Source organism: Elgaria multicarinata, chromosome 1 (genome assembly GCF_023053635.1).
Source record: "Elgaria multicarinata webbii isolate HBS135686 ecotype San Diego chromosome 1, rElgMul1.1.pri, whole genome shotgun sequence".
In the NCBI taxonomy this organism is placed as follows: Eukaryota; Metazoa; Chordata; class Lepidosauria; order Squamata; family Anguidae; genus Elgaria; species Elgaria multicarinata.
In genome coordinates, this window is record NC_086171.1 from 123,057,588 (window position 1) to 123,076,817 (window position 19,230).

Sequence of the window (19,230 nt, forward strand, 5' to 3'; positions counted from 1 at the left end):
AAGCTAGCACACATAAGTAGTTGCAAGGGTCAGATTATTCTCAAGGATATTAAGTGCTCACCCACACACATTGCACGGAATTCCTCCCAAGAAAGAACTTTTAGCTGTCATGCAGAGTTCACTGAATGTAGAGTCTCATTAAATATGTTTCTGAGACATATTGTAAAAGAAACAGCTTTGCTGCTGCTAAACCAGCACAAACAGTTCTTTTGCAGTTACTTCGGATTATCTGAAATAGAATAAACTTTATTGCATATTAGCCGCATGGGCCATTCGCAAACAGATGAGACAATAACATACCCGCCGCGTCCAACAGATACCACAAAGTAATCAGAAAATAGTGGTAGCCGAAATCAATATTCCAGCGATTCCAGTGTCAGAACCCCAACAAAAGGAAAATCCAATACAAAAAGTACACTTTTCTTCAAATGGCTCTGTACAAATGGACCCTTTGATAGAGAGGATAACACCTGATTGTCCCTACTGACAAAATAAAGCTGGCCGAACCCCAATAAATTGTGCCTCTTGGAATATCTCAGGATGGGCCAACAAAAAAAAACGATCCCACCTTCAGTAGCTACCTCAGATCCTTTGATATAATACTCCAACAAGAGACTTGGTGTGTTGGGGATATTTGCCTGAGCAATTATAAAACTTATCTGATATTTATTTCCCAGCGAATACAGGGACAAAGATTTACTGGAAACGAAAAGAAAAGAAAAATGAACCAGACAAACCCTCACAATGAGGCAAACTGAGGTCTATTAGCTCAACTTGGTTGGGAATATTTTATTGATGAGACGAGTCTTACAGATTCTGTTTGCACAGAATTTTGTTGTTTTGTTTAATCCAGGAAAAATATTGAGAGATGATATTCTACATTTTAGGATCAGACTTAGACCAGGAGAGATCTTATTTCAAATCTGAGATTTTAATACTCAGCCATTAGGATCAGTGGGTGTCTTTGGGATAGTTACTCTGTCTCAGGCTAACCTACCTCACAGGGTTGTTGTGAAGTTAAATGGCAATGGGTGGGGGAGCAGAACCATGCCCGCTAGTTTGAGAATCTTGGAGGAAGGGTGGGATAAACATTTGGTATTATCTTAAAATTGTTGGTATATAGTAAGGTGCCTATCATTCTGCACTAAATCCAAAAATTCTTTGACCTGTTACCAGAATAACATTGAGTTTGTTCACACTTTCTTGGGAATCATTTCCATTTAATCCCCCAAATGCTTACTTCTATATAGACACAGGATTGGGCAGCGTGTTACATAAATTAGATTCTGTGCACTCTCTTGTTGGTTATTGCTGCCTTACTCAAAACATAAAATCACACCCTAAATCAAGGCTGCAGAACCTGAGACTTAGGGTCAAACTGGCCCTACTGAGGTTTCAAGACAGCTCTCTGGGGTTCCGCAGGAGGACCCACCACTCCCCCATTCCCACCTCTTTCCCCTATTCTAAAAAACAGAAATGGGATTTTTCCCCCATTCCAAAAAAACTGAAATTAAACTCCTATGGCTTAGTTACTGGCAATAAGAGCTTTCAGCTAAAAGATGCTGTTTTGGGGTATTGTGGTTCCAGCCCTTTTGCATTTGGCTGGAATAATACCCCCTCCTCAAGAGCTTCTTTGAAATGGAATTCAGCGGTCAGGCTGAGAGATGTTCAATGCGTGCCCTGCCCTAAATCTAAGCATCTTAATTTGGAAGCAAGCCCCATTGATTCAAATTGCACGTGCTTGCAAGTAAGTGTGTTTAGGATTACAGCTTGTTTGTTATGGACTGGATGGCTGGCATAATCCGGAGAAAAGGGAATAAGAATCACAGGATACTGGTAAACAATGAATGATGCTTAGCATGTAAAACACCCATTTCTTACATGCTCTAAGTATTTCACATTCATTATCTTAGTAATCCTTACAACCACCCAATAAGGTAGGACATTACACCTAGATTACAGGTGCTGGGGCCGAGCAAGTGGCTTGTCTAACAATACTGAATTATTTTATGGCTGAAGTGACATTTGAGTCAAAGACTTTCTAGTGTATGGATTTCTCTCCTAGCACTACACGCTACATTAGGAACGCTTGGAAAGATGACACAATTGGCTCCTAGAGGATTTTTAGCTGTTCATCGAAACTGCCTCGCTCCTTCTCTATGTGGCCCAGAAATGTATTATTATTATTATTATTATTATTATTATTATTATTATTATTATTATTATTAGCCCAAGTCCTCAGAAGTCTGTGCCAAGCCAAATGCTGTGATTTATGGCGTCATCACAGCTATGCCGATTTCCAGTTTCTCTGCTGAAATGAAAACTGAGCTGTTCAGAAAATCTGAACCAGATCCTCATGGGATATTAAACATACTTTTCAACCAAAGAAAGGATTGCCTTCTGCTAATGTTCCTTCCCTTGGCAACCTTGTACCAAAATTCAGCAACATCTCTTCTAGAAAAGCAAAAACCCAAACCAAATTTATTTGCCCCATTCAGCAAACTGTGGGCACTGCCAGCTCTAGGAAACTCTACGCCCTCTAAAACAAATGATTGAAACTTTCACAATTGTGATAGAAAGTAAAAGCTATCAGTCTCTTGTAGCTTAACTTCCTTGTGTTAGATTTATGCATCACATACATAGACCATTGACACTTTTCTATTCCTTTCTCCGATGTGTGTATTTCTCCAGCCAAAATGTGTTCATCAATATAACTGTGCATGCAGATGGCAGATGTGTTTATACTGCTTTATACACTGAACAATGTATAGGATTAGGATTTGCCAGATGAACTCAAAGGGCTACAACAGATGTGTGAAATTCAGTCTCCCACCTAATCTATTTGCTAATAGGGTTTGATATTAAATGCCATTTCCCATTTAAGGGGAGAGGGAGCTTCAAGATTAACTAAACATGTCTTGAACTTTTAAACACAAAAAACCTAAATACACAAAACCCAAGTTCACTAAGAAAAGTGTATTTTTTGGTCTCATTTCTTCCCACTTTACTTTTGGCATTGTTAATGTTCATTTAAGCGTTCACACATGGGATTGCAAAGTGTGCTAGAGGATCTCACCACTTTCTAATGACAGTTTGTTCTCTGAAACGGAATACAGTTTAAAAAAAGATTTAATGCTCAACATGGAAAAATCTGTCTCTCTCGTGTACAAATGCTGCATCTGTTTGTGACATCCGCTACCTCTCTATTTATCTTAACAATTAAACACAAAGCTTTGGAAAGTGAACTCTAGTTCACAGGGCCAGCTCTGACAGGCCAAACGGAAAAAGGATACTGGATGTAATGCTTTGGGGTTTTGGAAAGGCTGCAGAGTGAAAACTGTCATAAAGCCAAGTTAGTATGGCGGTTTACTAACTTAAAATGCTTAAAATGTTCACCAGGGATTTCACTGCTTGCATACAGGAAACAGGGATTGTTGTATCAGAGCAAAAACTTGTTTCTTACAATATAGGGGCATGACTAAGCATCCTCTCTGGGCTGCTATGGCACCCTAGTGGCCTTTCAAGTGAGACTGCAGGACCCCAACATGCAACGTAGCCCTTCTATGGAAGAGGGGCGATGGGTCAGGGAGAGCCTGTGTACAAGTAAATACAGCCCAGAGTACTGGTTATTTGGTCCACACAGCAGAAGGGCAGAAGTGGCTGTGGAAGGTAACATCTGACAAAGGCCAGCATCTTCCCAGTGGAATTTCTCCATGTATTTACTTATTACACTTCGGGTGGGCAGAAGGTAGATCTCCAGACGTTTTAGACTTCAACTCCCAGAAACCCCTCCTAACATGGCCAATTGTCAGGGATGCTGGGCATTGAAATCCAAACCATCAAAAGATCTACTTTGTGCCCACTCAATTTCCCTGTCCTTAGCTGTTAGAGAGACGGGTGAACAATTTGTATCATTAGGAAAGGGGCTGTGGGAAGGCGCAAGCTCTAATTCCCTGATTCCAGGGTGGTACTTTAGGTATAGGTCCACATCAAATATGTAAGCCTCATTTCCGTCTTTGAACTGAATGTTACCTTTGAACAGAGAGAGAGAGAGAGAGAGAGAGAGAGAGAGAGAGAGAGAGAGAGAGAGAGAGAGAGAGAGAGAGAGAGATAAGGCACGTGTGAGAAAGAGAGCACAGGAAGGAAAAAGGAAAGCCAAAATAATAAAAGAAAAAAAGAAAAGAAATAACTGCTGATGGCTCAGATCAGACATGTCAACACAGTGTGAAAACTCCACAACAGTTGAGTTTTCAAGAGGTACTCCCCACACAACATATTCTAACTCCACTGTTGTGTGACTGTGGGCTACTGTGGAGTTGAGTAAAATTCACTGTGACGTTTGATTGACAGTTCCTCCATCCTCTCTCTTCCCCTGGTCCTCCTGATGGTGTCCTATCAGCCGTTGCTGGAAAAACAAATCCCGGCAGTTCTCCTAGAGGCTCTCTCGCTCCTTTCGCTGCTCTTGCTAGGGAACTCTGTAGCCAGTGGGAAAAGTCAACACAACACAACGAAAAACTCTATGGAGCCCTCCACACAATATGTAACACAACAGTTGTGCAGGAACTCTCCTCTGTGCAGCATGGATATTCAGTGTGGGGTGGAGTTTTCCCGCCAGACATCACATTTCTCAACGGTGGTGTAAAAACTCCATTGTGGAGTTCTAAAACCACCTTTGAGAAACATGTTGTCTGAACTGAGCCAGTGTCTCATAGAAGCTTGGCAGAGGGACATGTCTTTTGATGATTTTACTTATGCTCGTCTGTACTGCGTCATGTACTTTGATGGAGTAATAACGATCCGATTTCACACTCACTGATATTCCTTTCCCCATGCCATATTTCTCAGTTTACTTATTCCCTGTCCCATTAGAAAAGGTCTCTACTCATGGGAAGAGGATCAAGGGGAAGGGTCTAGGGAAGCAAAACGAGACAAGGGAGGTATGGCAGGTTCCTGATGGAATGGGGAACGGAACACAAGCTTTGCAATCTTGGGTGGGACAAAGGTACATCCCATTTTATTTAGGAATCCCCTACTGAGTCTTGCTCAATTTGTGCAAACTTGTGAACCAGGAACTGCTGCTGGAAAGAAATTCAAAGACCTTCAAAGTTTGGAGGCGGTTCTAGCACCAGTTGACTTTGTCCTCTGTTGTCACACTATTCGTCCAAGATAAAGAGACTTGGGATATTTTTCTTTCAGAGCAGGCCACTGAACGATGAAGTAATCTGAAAAGCGGTAAAGAATCTTCCCAGACAGGGACAGGTTTTCCACTCGGCAGATGCTCTCGACATACACAATAGTTACTCTCTTTAGTCCCAACATCCTGAGTAGAAGGGAAGATACACATATGGGTACACATGTGCCTGGGCCATTACACAGCACCTAGAGAGAGAGAGAGAGAGAGAGAGAGAGAGAGAGAGAGAGAGAAAGTTGAATGGGAAATTATTTTTAAGAATAAAAGTAACCATTAATAGTGAGTATATAGATAAGCACCATTAGTTATATAGGACAATGAAAACAACAGTGTAAGGCTTTCTCCATCTGCTGCAGCTCCATGAAGCAGGGAGTGGACCCCTGCTCCTCCCAACTGCCCCATGATCAGGGAAGGAAAAAGGAAGTAAACTTTCACCATCACCATCTCTTCAAATAGTGGGTTTTTTAAAGGTTTTAAATTATATATATCTCCCCTCCCTATTCCTTGTTTCTTGTGTGTGATGTCTTCAATTTAGATTGTAAGCCACAGGGCAGGGACTGCCAAGCTCCTTATCTTTGTAAGCCACTCTGGGAGCCTTTTTGGCTAAAGGGCGGGGTAGAAATGCTAAAATAAATAAATAATGCAGATCTGATTGATAACAAAATTAAGCGTGTATTGAAAAGTCAAAAGCTTTCCTCCCTTTCCGCCTCTCCCTTTATTGACTCTGTTGCTGTCAACATTTGGATTGAGGAGTCTTTGGTGCAAGGAATGTTTTTTGATGATTTCATTCTGTAAAGTGATGAAGGTATGAAGTTGTCTTATAGCGAGTCAGATCATAGGTTAGACAGTGACTGACAGCAGATATCCAGGAGGAGTTCTTTCCAACCCCTGCTATCAGAAATCTATTTATTTATTTATTGCATTTCTATACCGCCCAATAGCTGAAGCTCTCTGGGTGGTTTACAAAATTAAGACAATTCAAGTATAAAACAACAGTATAAAACCATAATATAAAATACAATATAAAAGCTCAACCAGATAAAAACAGCAGCAACGCAAAAATACAAATTTAAAATACAAATTTAAAACACCAAGTTAAAATTAATTTATAGACTGTTAAAATACTGAGAAAATAAAAAGGTCTTCACCTGGCGTCTAAAAGAATATAATGTAGGTGCCAAGAGAACCTCCTTAGGGAGCTCATTCCACAGCTGGGGTGCCACAGCAGAGAAGGCCCTCCTCCTGGTAGCCACCTGCCTCACTTCCTTTGGCAGGGGCTCATGGAGAAGGACCCCTGAGGATGACCTCAGAGGATGACCCCTGAGGCAGGTACATATGGGAGGAGGCATTCCTTCAGATAGCGTGGCCCCAAGCCGTTTAGGGAATTTATCTAGGGAAGAGGGGATTGAATCTGAGAATAACTGAGCTATGGTCTCTATAGAATGGCACTATGTGTAAGTGTGCATACACACATGCATGTGGATACTCTTGGAGAATTTGTAGGGGGCAGGATGAATTGGGGAAGGAAGGGGGGGACAATGGGTTCTCGATTCCTTTTCCACTGATCCCGTTTCCTCACCCTGGCAACAATCTCAATTCCACCTCCCCTTGTGATCCCCCATTCAGCAGCAAAGCGGCAAACACATCTCGTGGCTGAAATGATCAGGGGACAGAACTGGGCAGTTCAAAGCCAAATTACTCTTGCAAGCCTTGTGAGATAACGGGGTAGTCCATGGCCCTTTCTACACCTAAGGATTATCCCAGGAAAATGGAGGGATTGTCCCTGCCCGCTCCTGGGATCCCCTGTGTGTCATTTGCACGCAGACGGATGATCCCTGGAAAAAAAGCAGGTGTAGGAATGGCCCAACTCTCCAGGAAAAGGATCTGAAGGGAGAGGATTGACTTAAAGATTGGCTTGGAGATGCATACTACAGGATTAGGACTTTTAACCTATTAAGCGGCATAGAAGCATTCTAATAAATAATGCATAAAGGAAGGCATAGTGGTCAAAAGTACCGTCCTCCTTCTTTGCTGAAAGGTTCACAAGGAGAGGTGAAATTGGAAATTCAGAATGGGGAAAGAGACAGAGGCAAGTAATTCTTTTCCTCATATATGAAAAAGTAGCTGGTGGGGGGAGGCTGTGGAACTGGTGCCCGGGGGCGGTGGGGGGGGCGGGGGCGGTAGGAGAATACACTGTTACTAATCAATGACTAGATGCATGTTTAGACTGAAAAAAGTGGCTGGCTGAGGAATGCTGGGAGTTGTAGATTTTTTCTGTCTAAAACTATTAAGCATTTTAGAAAGTAAAAAATCAACATGGCCGTGTCTGCAGGCTTACAATCTATTTGCAAAAAATCATGATGTCATGACGGATGGCAAGTGTTACCAAACACAATGGGGGTAGGGGTGGGGGTTGTGTGACAAGGGAAATGCAGGAATGTCATTTCCACTGGTTGCCCCATTTCCCCTAACATGTAGTTCTGTCCTACGTGTTGGATATTTGATGATGTTTCATGCTGTTTTTTTTTAAAAAAAATATTATTGCTATAGAAATAGGAAATGAAATGTGTGACTTCATAGGAGCCTAGCAAGCTTGAGGTTCTGAGAAAATTGTCAGGCAAGAGCAGAGAAAAGGGATAATGTGCTCTGGGACTATCCAAGATTTCTGTGGGGAGAAAAGGAATTGAGATTGTGGTTAGCATGAGTCATCCATGAATTTATTATAATTGGACTTCAGAGAACTATTTTCGTAGGCCATGATGGAGATGAAGAGCTAATAAGAAAAAGAAACAGTGGTAGTTTCTTTTTATGAGCACCCCTCCCCCTACCTCCATCTTGACTTGCCCATTGAAATAAATGGGAACTGGTTTCTCCTTAAGGACAGAAAACTACTTTGAAATTTCCAGTACTAATTAAAGAGAGAATTATCTCAAAAATGATGCATTGGCAGAACGTAACGTGCCTTTTACCCTTCCCACATCACGTTTTCATTTGGGTACAACTTACCACTGAATGACTTTCCATGTGGGTAATTCACAAGGTTTGGAGCTGACAATCTATTCCAGGAAGCGTAACTGGCAGCCTGTGGGCCAAATCCGGCCCTGTGAAGCATAACCAGTATTCCCCGCCCACTGCTGCCAGCCAAAAGGAAAAACAATGTATGGAAGAAGCAGTCGCTGTAGCTATTAGTTTTGCCAGAAAATCACTAGCTTTTTCAAAACATTCCTCCAATAAATACTAGGGGCTGACCAGAGCACTAGTCTTTTAATTAGGTCTGCCACCTTTAATCGATTAGCCTTTTTAAAAAACACACTTTAAAAATCAACTGAAAATTGGGCAAAACATTTTAAATATATAAACTCATAAAAATTGCAGATAGCCAAGAGAAAAGACGTTCCCTCTTCACTCTCATGTAGAAGGGAATGTCTCTCCTAAGATGGCACCTGTTGTGACAATTTCCATCAACTAAGGGAAATGCATTTTGATCTTCAAAATACTGTTTTGAAAGTTTATACAGACTTAAACTCATTTGATAAATTGATCAAGATTTCTTTAGTTGGGGGATAGACCTGCTTTTACCGAAACTTTGTAACTCAGGGTTCACATGGCACAAGCTCCCCCAACTTGGCATCCTCTAGCTTTTTTGGACTACAACTCCTTTCACCCCTACCAGTAGGGCTAATGACCATGAATGATGGGAACTACAGTCCAAAACATCTGGAGGGTGCCAGATTGGGAAGGCTGACAAAGCAGAAGGTTACACTGTGGCAAAAAAGCTTTTCTCTAGATTTTGCCTGTGTCATTTTCTTCCCCAGTCCATTGCTGAGGTTTCACTTGCTTTTTATTTTCACTGGGCGGAGAGGCACATTCCAAACAGCAAGGGGCTGCTGCTGAAAAGGGCAGCCATGTGTTGCATTCCTCTACCCCACATCACTCTGTAATGGCTAGTTTAACTTATCCTGCTTCCAGACATCATTTCAATGCGCACTTCATAGGCTGCTACTGGTTTGGGAGCACAGATCACACAGGGAAGTTGAACTAAGCATTACCAAATGGAAGAACCTGACACAGGGATACCGCTTTTCTGCAGCAGCCCTATGTTCTTTGCAATGACGACCCTAGAACTGAACATATAAGGCTGTAATACTAAACATTAGGGCAGGGATGGGCAACCTGTGGCCCTCCAGATGCTTTTGAACTACAATTCTCATTGTTCATCACCACTGGCCAGGCTGAAAGAGGCTGATGGGAACTGGAGTCCAACAACTGCTGGAGTTTCCCCAGCCCTGGATTAGGGAGCAAGCCTCATTGAACACAATGGGATTTACTTCAGAGTAATCAAGCATACGGATTGTGCTACATAAAAACTCAAAGAATAATTAACTGCATGAACCAACATCTATCTACCAATCGCGCCCCCCAACCCCCAATGACCAGAAGAGAAAACAAGTCCGACTGATGTATATTCATCCGTGCTAGGCAGACTTAGCAGAAGTCATTCCCTCCCCGTCCCAGTCCCAGATTTTGCACACAATGAACTTTGACACTTTGCAGATGAAAGCCGGTTCAGTCAATTGAATGTGGCAATGTATTCGAATGACATTTACTAGTTCCACTGCAGAAACCAGAGCTCCCAGCCTTGCAAGGCTTAAATGTCAGCCAAACTGGCTAAAGAAGGGGTGCAGGGGAGCCAAATTTTGGACACTTGTTGAAACGAATAAACTCCTATGTGTGTTTTAATTACCCTCTGGAGCTCTCTAGATGTTCCCAAGCTAAACGAAACGAAATGAAACAAAAAGGGGACAGTGACCCCAGGTCCTTAGTGCCAATACTTGTTTTTAACATGAAGCCATTTCGCGGAAGGAAGCTTTACGGATTTTATCAGAGCAGAAAACCACTGTGCACTCTGGTCTTTGTGAGTCTAAAACAGCGGCAGTGCAACACACTGTATTTCCATGTTCCCTGCCAAGGCCTCTACTTCGTAGCCAAATAATTGGTTGAATTTTGGCAGTGATTCATGAAGGCACCTAACAAACGTCTTTGTATTCCCTTATTGCCAGAGTCCTACAAAGCACAGAGAAGTTACAAGGGCCTTTCTAACAAGGAGTCGGCATGGCAAAATAACTACAACGTCAGATTTGTTATGTGGGAGTCTCTGGTTCAAATCCTCACTTGGTTGCTTAAGATGCAATCCTGCCATTAGTTATGCATGCATGGTTTTAATGGGACTTATATATGAGTAAGCCGTTGATAGAATTCCAGCAAAACTTTCCTGGGAAACATGAGGCAAGCCGCTACTTATTTATATAAAAGAGGAATGTTTTTTAAATCCCCCCTTTTACCACCAATGATAGCTGTATTGTGTTTAACACATTACATGCAAAGCATTATAAATGAGATTGATAAAATATTACAACAATAAAAGCAAAATCAGTTTCCCCCCTTGATTCCTGGACAGTGAAAGCACGCCTAAGCAACAACATCTAGCCAGACTCAGGCTCAAGTTGGTATCCACAGAGATGGTGTTTCATAATTTGGGGGTTTCCATTAAGAGCACTTCCTTATATGCTTTTGATGCCTTGATGGGCACATAGGTGTCAACTCTATGACAGTATCCTCACTAGTTGTCAAGTAGTCAACCATCCTGGGGGAGATGGTTCTTCAGTTATGTAGACCTCAAGTCATTTAAGTGTTTATTATAAATTAGTGAATGCACCAGGCTTCGCACGGGTTGGAATGGCCCTTAGTTTGATACAGGGAAGCCTTCAAGCAAACTTACACAGATCTGGATACATTATGCTGAGCCCTTCAGAGTGAAGCCACGCCTGCTCCTACTTCTTGGCATGGGCCCTGCCATGGCGCAAGGAAGTGGGCTGTCCACTCCATTCCTCTAAGAGAGGGACCATCCCATAGCAGGGACAGGGGGGCAGGTGTATAACTCAGTCTCTCGGCCTACTAATCTCCTGTTGCTTCAAACTGTATGGAGTGCAAAGCTATGTGCAGGTCAAGGACGCCCGCCTCTAGTAGTTGAAGATGTTATTGTGGACTTCAACCACATGGACACATTAGAATTAATGTGTTTTTAAAACAAAATAACTCTGAGGTTCAACACCCCTAGGGTACACTTAATATGCATGACATGTTTCCGGTGTCATGGTTTCATGCTCTTGGCTCTATGGTGTGGATAAACAGATACACATCCTCTTTTATTATGGCTTTCCACTGGTTGCTTTCCACTGAACGTCTAGTGTGGCTAGGCAACAGGAAGATGAAGGTCCTGGGGAGCTAGACCTTGCAGCCTCTCCTATAGTAGTCTGCATGGAACTGGAAAGTGGGCATAAGGCAGCTCAGTTGGGTCCCCTTCACACAACATGCTAACCTACAGTCAGTTGAACTGTGGGTTCTTTGTTGAACTGTGGGTTAGCGTGTTGTCTGAACACTGGACATTTTCCAAAGGGTGGCTTGTTAATTGTGCAGGGTGGTTTCTTAACCACCCAGAAAAACCCAACAACAAACCATGGGTTGTCAAGGTGGCTTGTTTGAAATAAAATAAAATAAACCACAATGCATGGTAAACAAGCCATCCTGCAGAAAATATTCTGGGTTCAGACAACATGTTAACCTTCGGTTCAACAACAGCTCACACTCAATCACTGAGTATGGGTTACTGTGTTGTGCGAACCCAGTCCTTCTCTTTCTCCACCAGCTAAAGCTGCAGCTTCTGAGAGCTATGGCAGCTCTCTTGAAAAAGGTGAGAGAGATGATGGGTTGCTCCCACTGCCTAGAGCTACAGGGCTGGAATAGATGCAGCACAGAGACAGTAGATTTATAATGACAAGCAGTGCTATAGCAACTGTGGGGAAGCCAAAGATAAGGAAGCCTCACCCCATTCTCCACTTAAAATGCCCCAACACTCTTTGCTAGGAGGGGCATGGAGGCGTAGCAGGTTTAAGCAGCAGAAGAACTTGTTTTTCCAGCTGCATGATACAAAGATGTCCCCAACCACACCACAAACAGGTTTGTTTTCCTCTTTAAGGATTCATGATGGGAAATGAATGAGGGCCAAGGCCTGTATTGTGGTGTTATGCCTATTTAAAAGGTCAAACAAGTTCAATACATTTAATTAATTAATGCTTACTTGGTGACTTTGGGTCAGTCACTCACTCTCAGCCTAATCTATCTAACAGGGTTGTCACTGGAGGAGGTGGAGAACCATGGGGTCCTTGGAGGGAAATGCAGGATATAAACATAACAAATAAAATAAAATACTTATAAGGAATGGTGCTTGCAGATAGTCACAGCACAGCCTCAGTTATTGGCTGTGCTAGGGTCCACTGGAGAGTGCTCCCATGTTGCATGTCCACTTGTTTTATGGACTCCTGTGAGCCCATGACAGGCACATGGAGATCCAAAGGCCCCACACTGCATTGAAACTCTGAGGCAAGAATGGTGACAGGAAAGATGGGGGGGAAGCAAAGCAGCTTTCTGCCACTGCATGAAATCCTAGAGCTTCACACATAAAAGAGTTGTGGGTCAGAAGAACACTGCAAGAGAGACTCCAGCTCAGTGCCATAGTAAATCTTTCATGCTATCTCCTGGTTTCATCACACATGTTAGTGCCTCATTCATAAATTGTATCCCCAAAAGGAATATGGGGAACATGTTGGAGCCAGTGTGGTGTAGTGGCTAAGGTGTTGGACTGGGAGTCAGGAGATCCGGGATCTAATCCCCACTCGGCCATGGAAACCCACTGAGTGACTTTGGGCCAGTCACAGACTCTCAGCCCAGCCTACCTCATAGGGTTGTTGTTGTGAGGATAACATGGAGAGGAGGAGGATTATGTACGCCTTGGGTTCCCTGGAGGAAAAAAGGTGGGATATAAATGTAATAAATAAATAAATAATAAATAATGTGCACCAGCCCTGCCACCTCCACCTGACCTTCCCTGCATTGAGCTGAACACCCTTTCAGTCCTCTCTGTGAGGGGGAAAACCCAACATGAACGAATGCCCTGACAACAACAATAATAATAATAATAATTAATAATAATAATAATAATGATAATTAATAATAACAATATATTTATTTGTTACCCGCCTCTCCCTCTGGATCGGGAAGGGCTAGTGGTGGACAGGGTGCCCACCACGTGCATCTCTGCATCTCCTCTATGAATACAGTTTATGAACACCTGCAAAGGGCTCTTGATTGTTCAGGATTCTGTGTGCTGAGGAATGCCACAAGTTGCAGGACTTTTTTTCTGTCTAAATAGCATAGGATTCTGCTCTTAATCAATTAATGGTTGGGGAAAGTCATGGTAAAAAACCCAGCTTTTAATAAATGTTGAACAAGTCTAATGTTTGGTGCCTGGCACATTGTACAAGGAAGGTTATTTCAGTGGCAAGGTGACGCCATAAAGATGGCCCATTCCCATGTTGCTGCCGGATGGAACTCTGCAGGATGTGGCATGGAGGAAGAGGAGGATTCCTCTGAAGATTGTAGCAGTCTAACAAGTCTATATAGGGAGCAGACAACCTTGTCCTGAGTTGTTTTTATATATCAATAATACCTTGAAACTGGCTACGTAGCAGACTGGCAGCCAATGAAGCTCTTTCAGTGAAGGTATTATATGTACAGGGGGCAAAACATCCCACTCAACAGCCCAAGATTAATGGGCTGGCACGGGTGACAAATGAGCAAAATACCAAAGGTAAAAAATAGAGGTGGAGCTGATCTAAAAAAAGTCTAAAGTGCAGGTCCTTCTGTCCCAAAGCAGGATGACCACCAGAGTCCCACCTCTCAGGAACGGGAACAATGATGAGAAGCAAAAATGTTTGCTATATCATCGCTGCATGGCCCCTGAACTGGCCTTTTAATCCTCCCACACACCGCCACTTATTCCAATGAGGAGGAATCTGGCGGAACGGTCTGGGGGAATTAGGATTGTTGTGCTCGTCTGAATAACTTATTCCACAAATATATGAGTCACTTCTCAGATAGAGCAGCTCTGAAAGAGACTTATGAAGAAGAAAATGCACAATCATTATTCTGACTATAATTAACGTGAATGCTAGTTAACCGTTCCACTCTCCTGTAGCCTCCGGTGGACGGGATGGGCTATTAAAACAGTCCGGAAGGCCATGCCCTTCCGGCTCCTCTGGAAGATGGTAGAATTTAGGGAGCCGGCTGCATTCTCTTCAGCAGCCTGAGGTAGAATGGCTGCCTGTTAAATAGCACGGAGGCCGCACCCTTCGGACTTGGCCGGAAGATGGTGGAACAACCATTTGTCACCCGCGCCAGTCAGCAGCTCAGGCTTTTTACTAGCCAGCTTGCCTTCACACATGTGGACTTCTTTAATTTTAATACAAAGAAACTGAAAACCACCCCTACAAATTAAAACAAGTCCTTTAATTTCATATCCTTAGAAGTCATGGGCAAACGAACAATTGCTCTGGGACTGGGAAAGAAAGAAAGAAAGAAAGATAGATTTGGCATTTCTGCCTTGAGATAACATCAAAGAAGAAACTCTCCCTTTCTTTCTTTAAAAGAACAAAGATTAAACAATCAAAAATCTTCTTTCCCCTCCCCCTCAAACAGACATCTACAACTCAATCTTAAACTGTTTTCATTGAGGCTTATCCCAAGTAAGAACAATCTTTCGTTTACAACGGAGTAAGCTCTACTGAACACAGTGGGATGAGTTTCAGAGCAGACACACCCAGAAATAATATAGGAATTCTGAACATACTTAGGGCACAATCTTATGCATGTTTAGACAAAAAAAAAGTCCTACAACTCCAAGCATTCTCCCGCCACTTATAAATAAGCACCACTGAACTCTGTGAGACTTAACTTCCACATAAACATGCTTAGGGCTGGGCTGCACTTTATATTTTACTTCCAAGAGTTGTTCACAGCCGTGCTGTGCAGTTGAAAGTAGTCCTCTGCATTCCTTCTTAATTTAGTAAAGCTGGCTCAACTCTCTCCCATAAGCTATTTTCAATAACTGGGAGTAACTATAACCAATCACAACACACTTAGGAACCTAGAACTTCAGAACACCCTCCAAAGCATTTTTCGAAGTCTGCTTCTGCTTAAGAGATAAATAACAAATGAGTGACCTTCCAGATTCCAAACGACACTGTCTCATGGCATGCAGGAGAAGGTAATCAAAAGAAAACAAAACTAACATGTTGTCTTACAAAATTAGTGTGTATGTGTGTGTGTGTGTGTGTGTGTGTAGGGGGTTGGGGAGTTGTCTGAGGTACAAAACAGAATATAAAAGCAGCCTCTGCATGTATGGAAGTTTCAGTTACGCAAGTGAATGTACTAACTGAATGGAGGGGCGGCCAGTTATGAATAGGCAAAAAAGAGATCACATCACTAAAAAAGAGGACACAAAAACGGTGTGAAATTTGCATATGCTAATTTATATGTATAGATGCAAATTTAGAAATAATGATTACAATTTAAATAGAAATACAGTACACTTCACCACAGTGCAGAAAACTGTGACCAGTGTGTCTGCCTAGTCAGTCTGCTATCCAGATACTAACCGTTAATGGGCAAAGCAGGGCCATTCCACAAGCCCTGCTGGAAGACTACAGTGGGCTGCATGTACCGCACGTGTTGCCCTCCCCTCGTGTCCATGTTTGAATGCTCTCTCGGTAGGAAAAAACCCTCCGTGGTTTGTTTAATGTTATGTCTAAAATGTGACCCCTGACTTATTGCTGTCCTAAACAGCCAGAAGCTGAATCCGAGAACAAACACTAGCGTTAGATTCTGGCAGGTTAGGAGAGAAACAAGCCAGGGATCTTGGTATAGATGTAATGCTTGTCAAACCATGGACAGAAGTTTCCTGGTTCCATTGGCAGGATGAGCCAAACGGAAGCCAGCAGGCAGCATGTACCTTGCCCATTCCCAATAAGCAGAATTATTCAGAATTCTGTAGTTTGTTGAGTGTTACATGCGAAACGGGAGCCAAGTGCCTGATTTGCCCCTTGCTGGGTGCTTGGCAGAACGCGGGGGGGGGGGGGGCGATAGGAGGGTACCTGAGAGTATTCTGCACACAGGGAATAGAAGAACTGCAACCATGGAGTGCTCCTATGGCCATGCTAAATTCTCTAGCCAAAGAGAGACCTAACAGCTTCGATATTTCCAAAGCAAACATCCAAATAAAATAAAATAAAATGCAATCTCTGTTATTGACAAAACAAAGGACATTCAGATCTCCCTTATATTATCAGATATGATTGCGTAGGTAATTATCAGCCACACTGTGTTCTTTCTAAACTCTGGAGATCGTATCATCGTGTCCTTCCCCTCCCCTCTACCTCAGGAGGGCACTGTATAAAACTAGTTGAAACTGCATGTTCCAACGCAGTGAGAAGGTAATGATCTGAAACCAAACACAGAACTGCAGAAAGCCAAATTTATTCCTGATGTGTTTGGCAGTGGGGAGGAAATAAACTGGTTTCTGAAGAGCTTCCACCATAAACGCAAAAGCAAAAGCAACCATGACTCAGTCCCTTTCCCTGAAATATTAACACTGAGCAACAACATTAACAACACCACAGGGAGTGGCCCAAAATCCAGAGAAAGTTGGTTATACTTAAGCCCCATTTACATAAGAACATCAGAAGTGCCATGCTGGATCAGACCAAGGGTCCATCTAGTCCAGCGCTCTGTTCACACAGTGGCCAACCAGCCATCGGCCATTTAAATCAATGGGACAACTACGAGTTGCAGTAAGTCCCAGAAAAATGAATGGGTTTTAAGATGACCATCCCTAGATTGGGGATTGTATTTGTCTATACCCAATATTGGAGTTTTGTCATAGATATGGGTGACTGGTATTTATATATTTTCATACTAGCTGTTATATTTTTGAATTAGGCTTTTGAGTGGCTTGTTGTGCTATACTTGATTTTTTTAAATCTAGACTGAAATTAATTTGCACTCTATAACTGATTTTGTTGAATAGTCTAGCAAGCTAATTGTGTATGAGACTCATTCAGAACAATGTGTACAATCCAGTCAAAGTTAAGCATGTTGGTTTCATTGATTGCAGTGGAAAAGTTAATCTTGTGTTTAACTCTCTCCTACTGAAATCAGAAAGATTTTAAACCCTGCTCATTTTAGGCACAGTTAATATAGGGCCTGTTCAGACAACACACTGAGCCATGGTTAGGCTGCTAACCCTTTTGTAGCAAATGGTTAGTGAGCCTGTTTAAACCATGGTTATGAAGCCACCATAGTTAGAAATGATTCACACAACATGCTAAGTCATGGTTCACACAACACACTAAGCTACAATGTTTAGCTCAAAACGCTTAACCACCATGGCTTAGCGTGTCATCTGAATAGGGTCATATTAATATTAATTAAATGAACACTACACAGATTATTTCCTATGGAAACATTCCATAAGTATGTTTCACGTTACCAATTCACAGTTTTTATTATTGCCACAAATATACTTCTAGTCTATTTGAGGACTATGAAACATTACATGTGAAGGACAAGAGACTGATCTCTTCAAACTGGGTTGATAGTCTTGCTTGAAACAACATGTTTTACCAGCTCTTACCAGGTTTCTGAACTGGCCAGCGACTAGCAGATTCACCTAGAATCCTCTAACGTTGCAGAGTATTCTGGGAAGTGCTTTGGGTGCACTCCCCATTCTCAGTAATTGCCCTGTTTAGGCCAGGCCTTGCACATCATATCTAGCTGTACTCATCTCATGTCAGGTCTTCAGGAAATGACCTGTCCACAGCAGCGAAATGTTTGAACTGTACACATGAAATATTTGTTCTCCAACATAACAATAACAAAACAATAACCTGAAAGAGCAGTATTATGCCACACAATTTATGGGAGATGGCACAATCCCATAAAATAAGTTATCATATTCCCTCTAATACAACAGGTCTACTTTTATTTTTTAAAATCATTATCAGCATATTTAAGCGAAAACCCCCAAAGATCTGGGCATAAGAAACCAAGAATATATGGGAAAGCAATTCAGTTTTTTAAACTTACCCCACCAATTAAAAAAAAGTGGGATCCTTAACAGCAATCACAATATAAAGGAACAATACATTATTATCTGTTCTAGCATTCTACTGAAGTGGTATGAACTTAAGACATTTTGAGAACTGGAGAGAATGGAAAGTCTTAGCTAAGTGCAATAAAGATCGCCTTTCATATAGTTCCACTCTGTGAGTGTTTCTATAACAAATGTATCTGTTTGTCATGGTGAATTTAACAAGCTCATGAATCTGGCGTCTTACAATGCTTCCTCCACTCCAAAATAGGACAGAAACACGTGGGAGGGGGCATATCCCCCCTTCTTTGACTTTAAGGTGTCTAACCTGGCATCTTTAAGAAATACAGTAGGCAAATGGCATGAAATACTTGGCTATATTTCTGAACAATGTATTGCATTCAGCCTCAAGCAAGATGGCTGCCTTCAGCCTATCCAGCTGTAAACAAGTATGAAATCCATTAAGGTTAGGGAAGCCAGATGTGATCCTGGCTATATCACTCTTAGGTCTCTCAGCAGAATCAAGGGGCAAAGCAAGGATGTTGCCAGGCACTTAAAAGATTTGGGGCACAGCCCCATAAGACACAAACCGTCATAAGAGTTGCATTTGCTAATTTATATCTGTGGGCCTGTTCAGACAACACGATAAGCCACGGTTAGGCCACTAACCTTTTTGCAGCAAGTGGTTAGTGAGCGTACTTAAATCGTAGTTATGTAGCCACTATGGTTAGGAACAGTTCACACAATATGCTAAACCATAGGATTTAAACCATGGCTTAGCCATCATGATTTAGCACGTTGTCTGAACAGGGCCTATATATGCAAATTTAGACCTAATTACAAGGGTTTATTGAAATTTAACAGAAGGCAAAGCCAGCTAATTAATTTCCCACCCAAATCACCCCAAGTAAAATAAAATCTTTAATTAATTTGCTCCCCACGCCAGATCATGATCCATCTTTGCCTTCACACAATTCTCCCTGAAAACCACTCCCTC

General features: G+C 42.2%; 1 protein-coding gene across 1 annotated transcript in view; it reads right to left on the reverse strand.

The window, feature by feature from the left end:
• Window positions 1–225: 225 nt before the first annotated feature.
• ALG14 (ALG14 UDP-N-acetylglucosaminyltransferase subunit) overlaps window positions 226–19,230 on the reverse strand; it is a 35,233-nt gene continuing 16,228 nt past the window's right edge. The window contains exon 4 of the mRNA XM_063136128.1: window positions 226–5,379. Coding sequence (XP_062992198.1) covers window positions 5,149–5,379 — 231 coding nt within the window. The 3' untranslated portion in view covers window positions 226–5,148. The remainder of the gene's footprint in view (window positions 5,380–19,230) is intronic.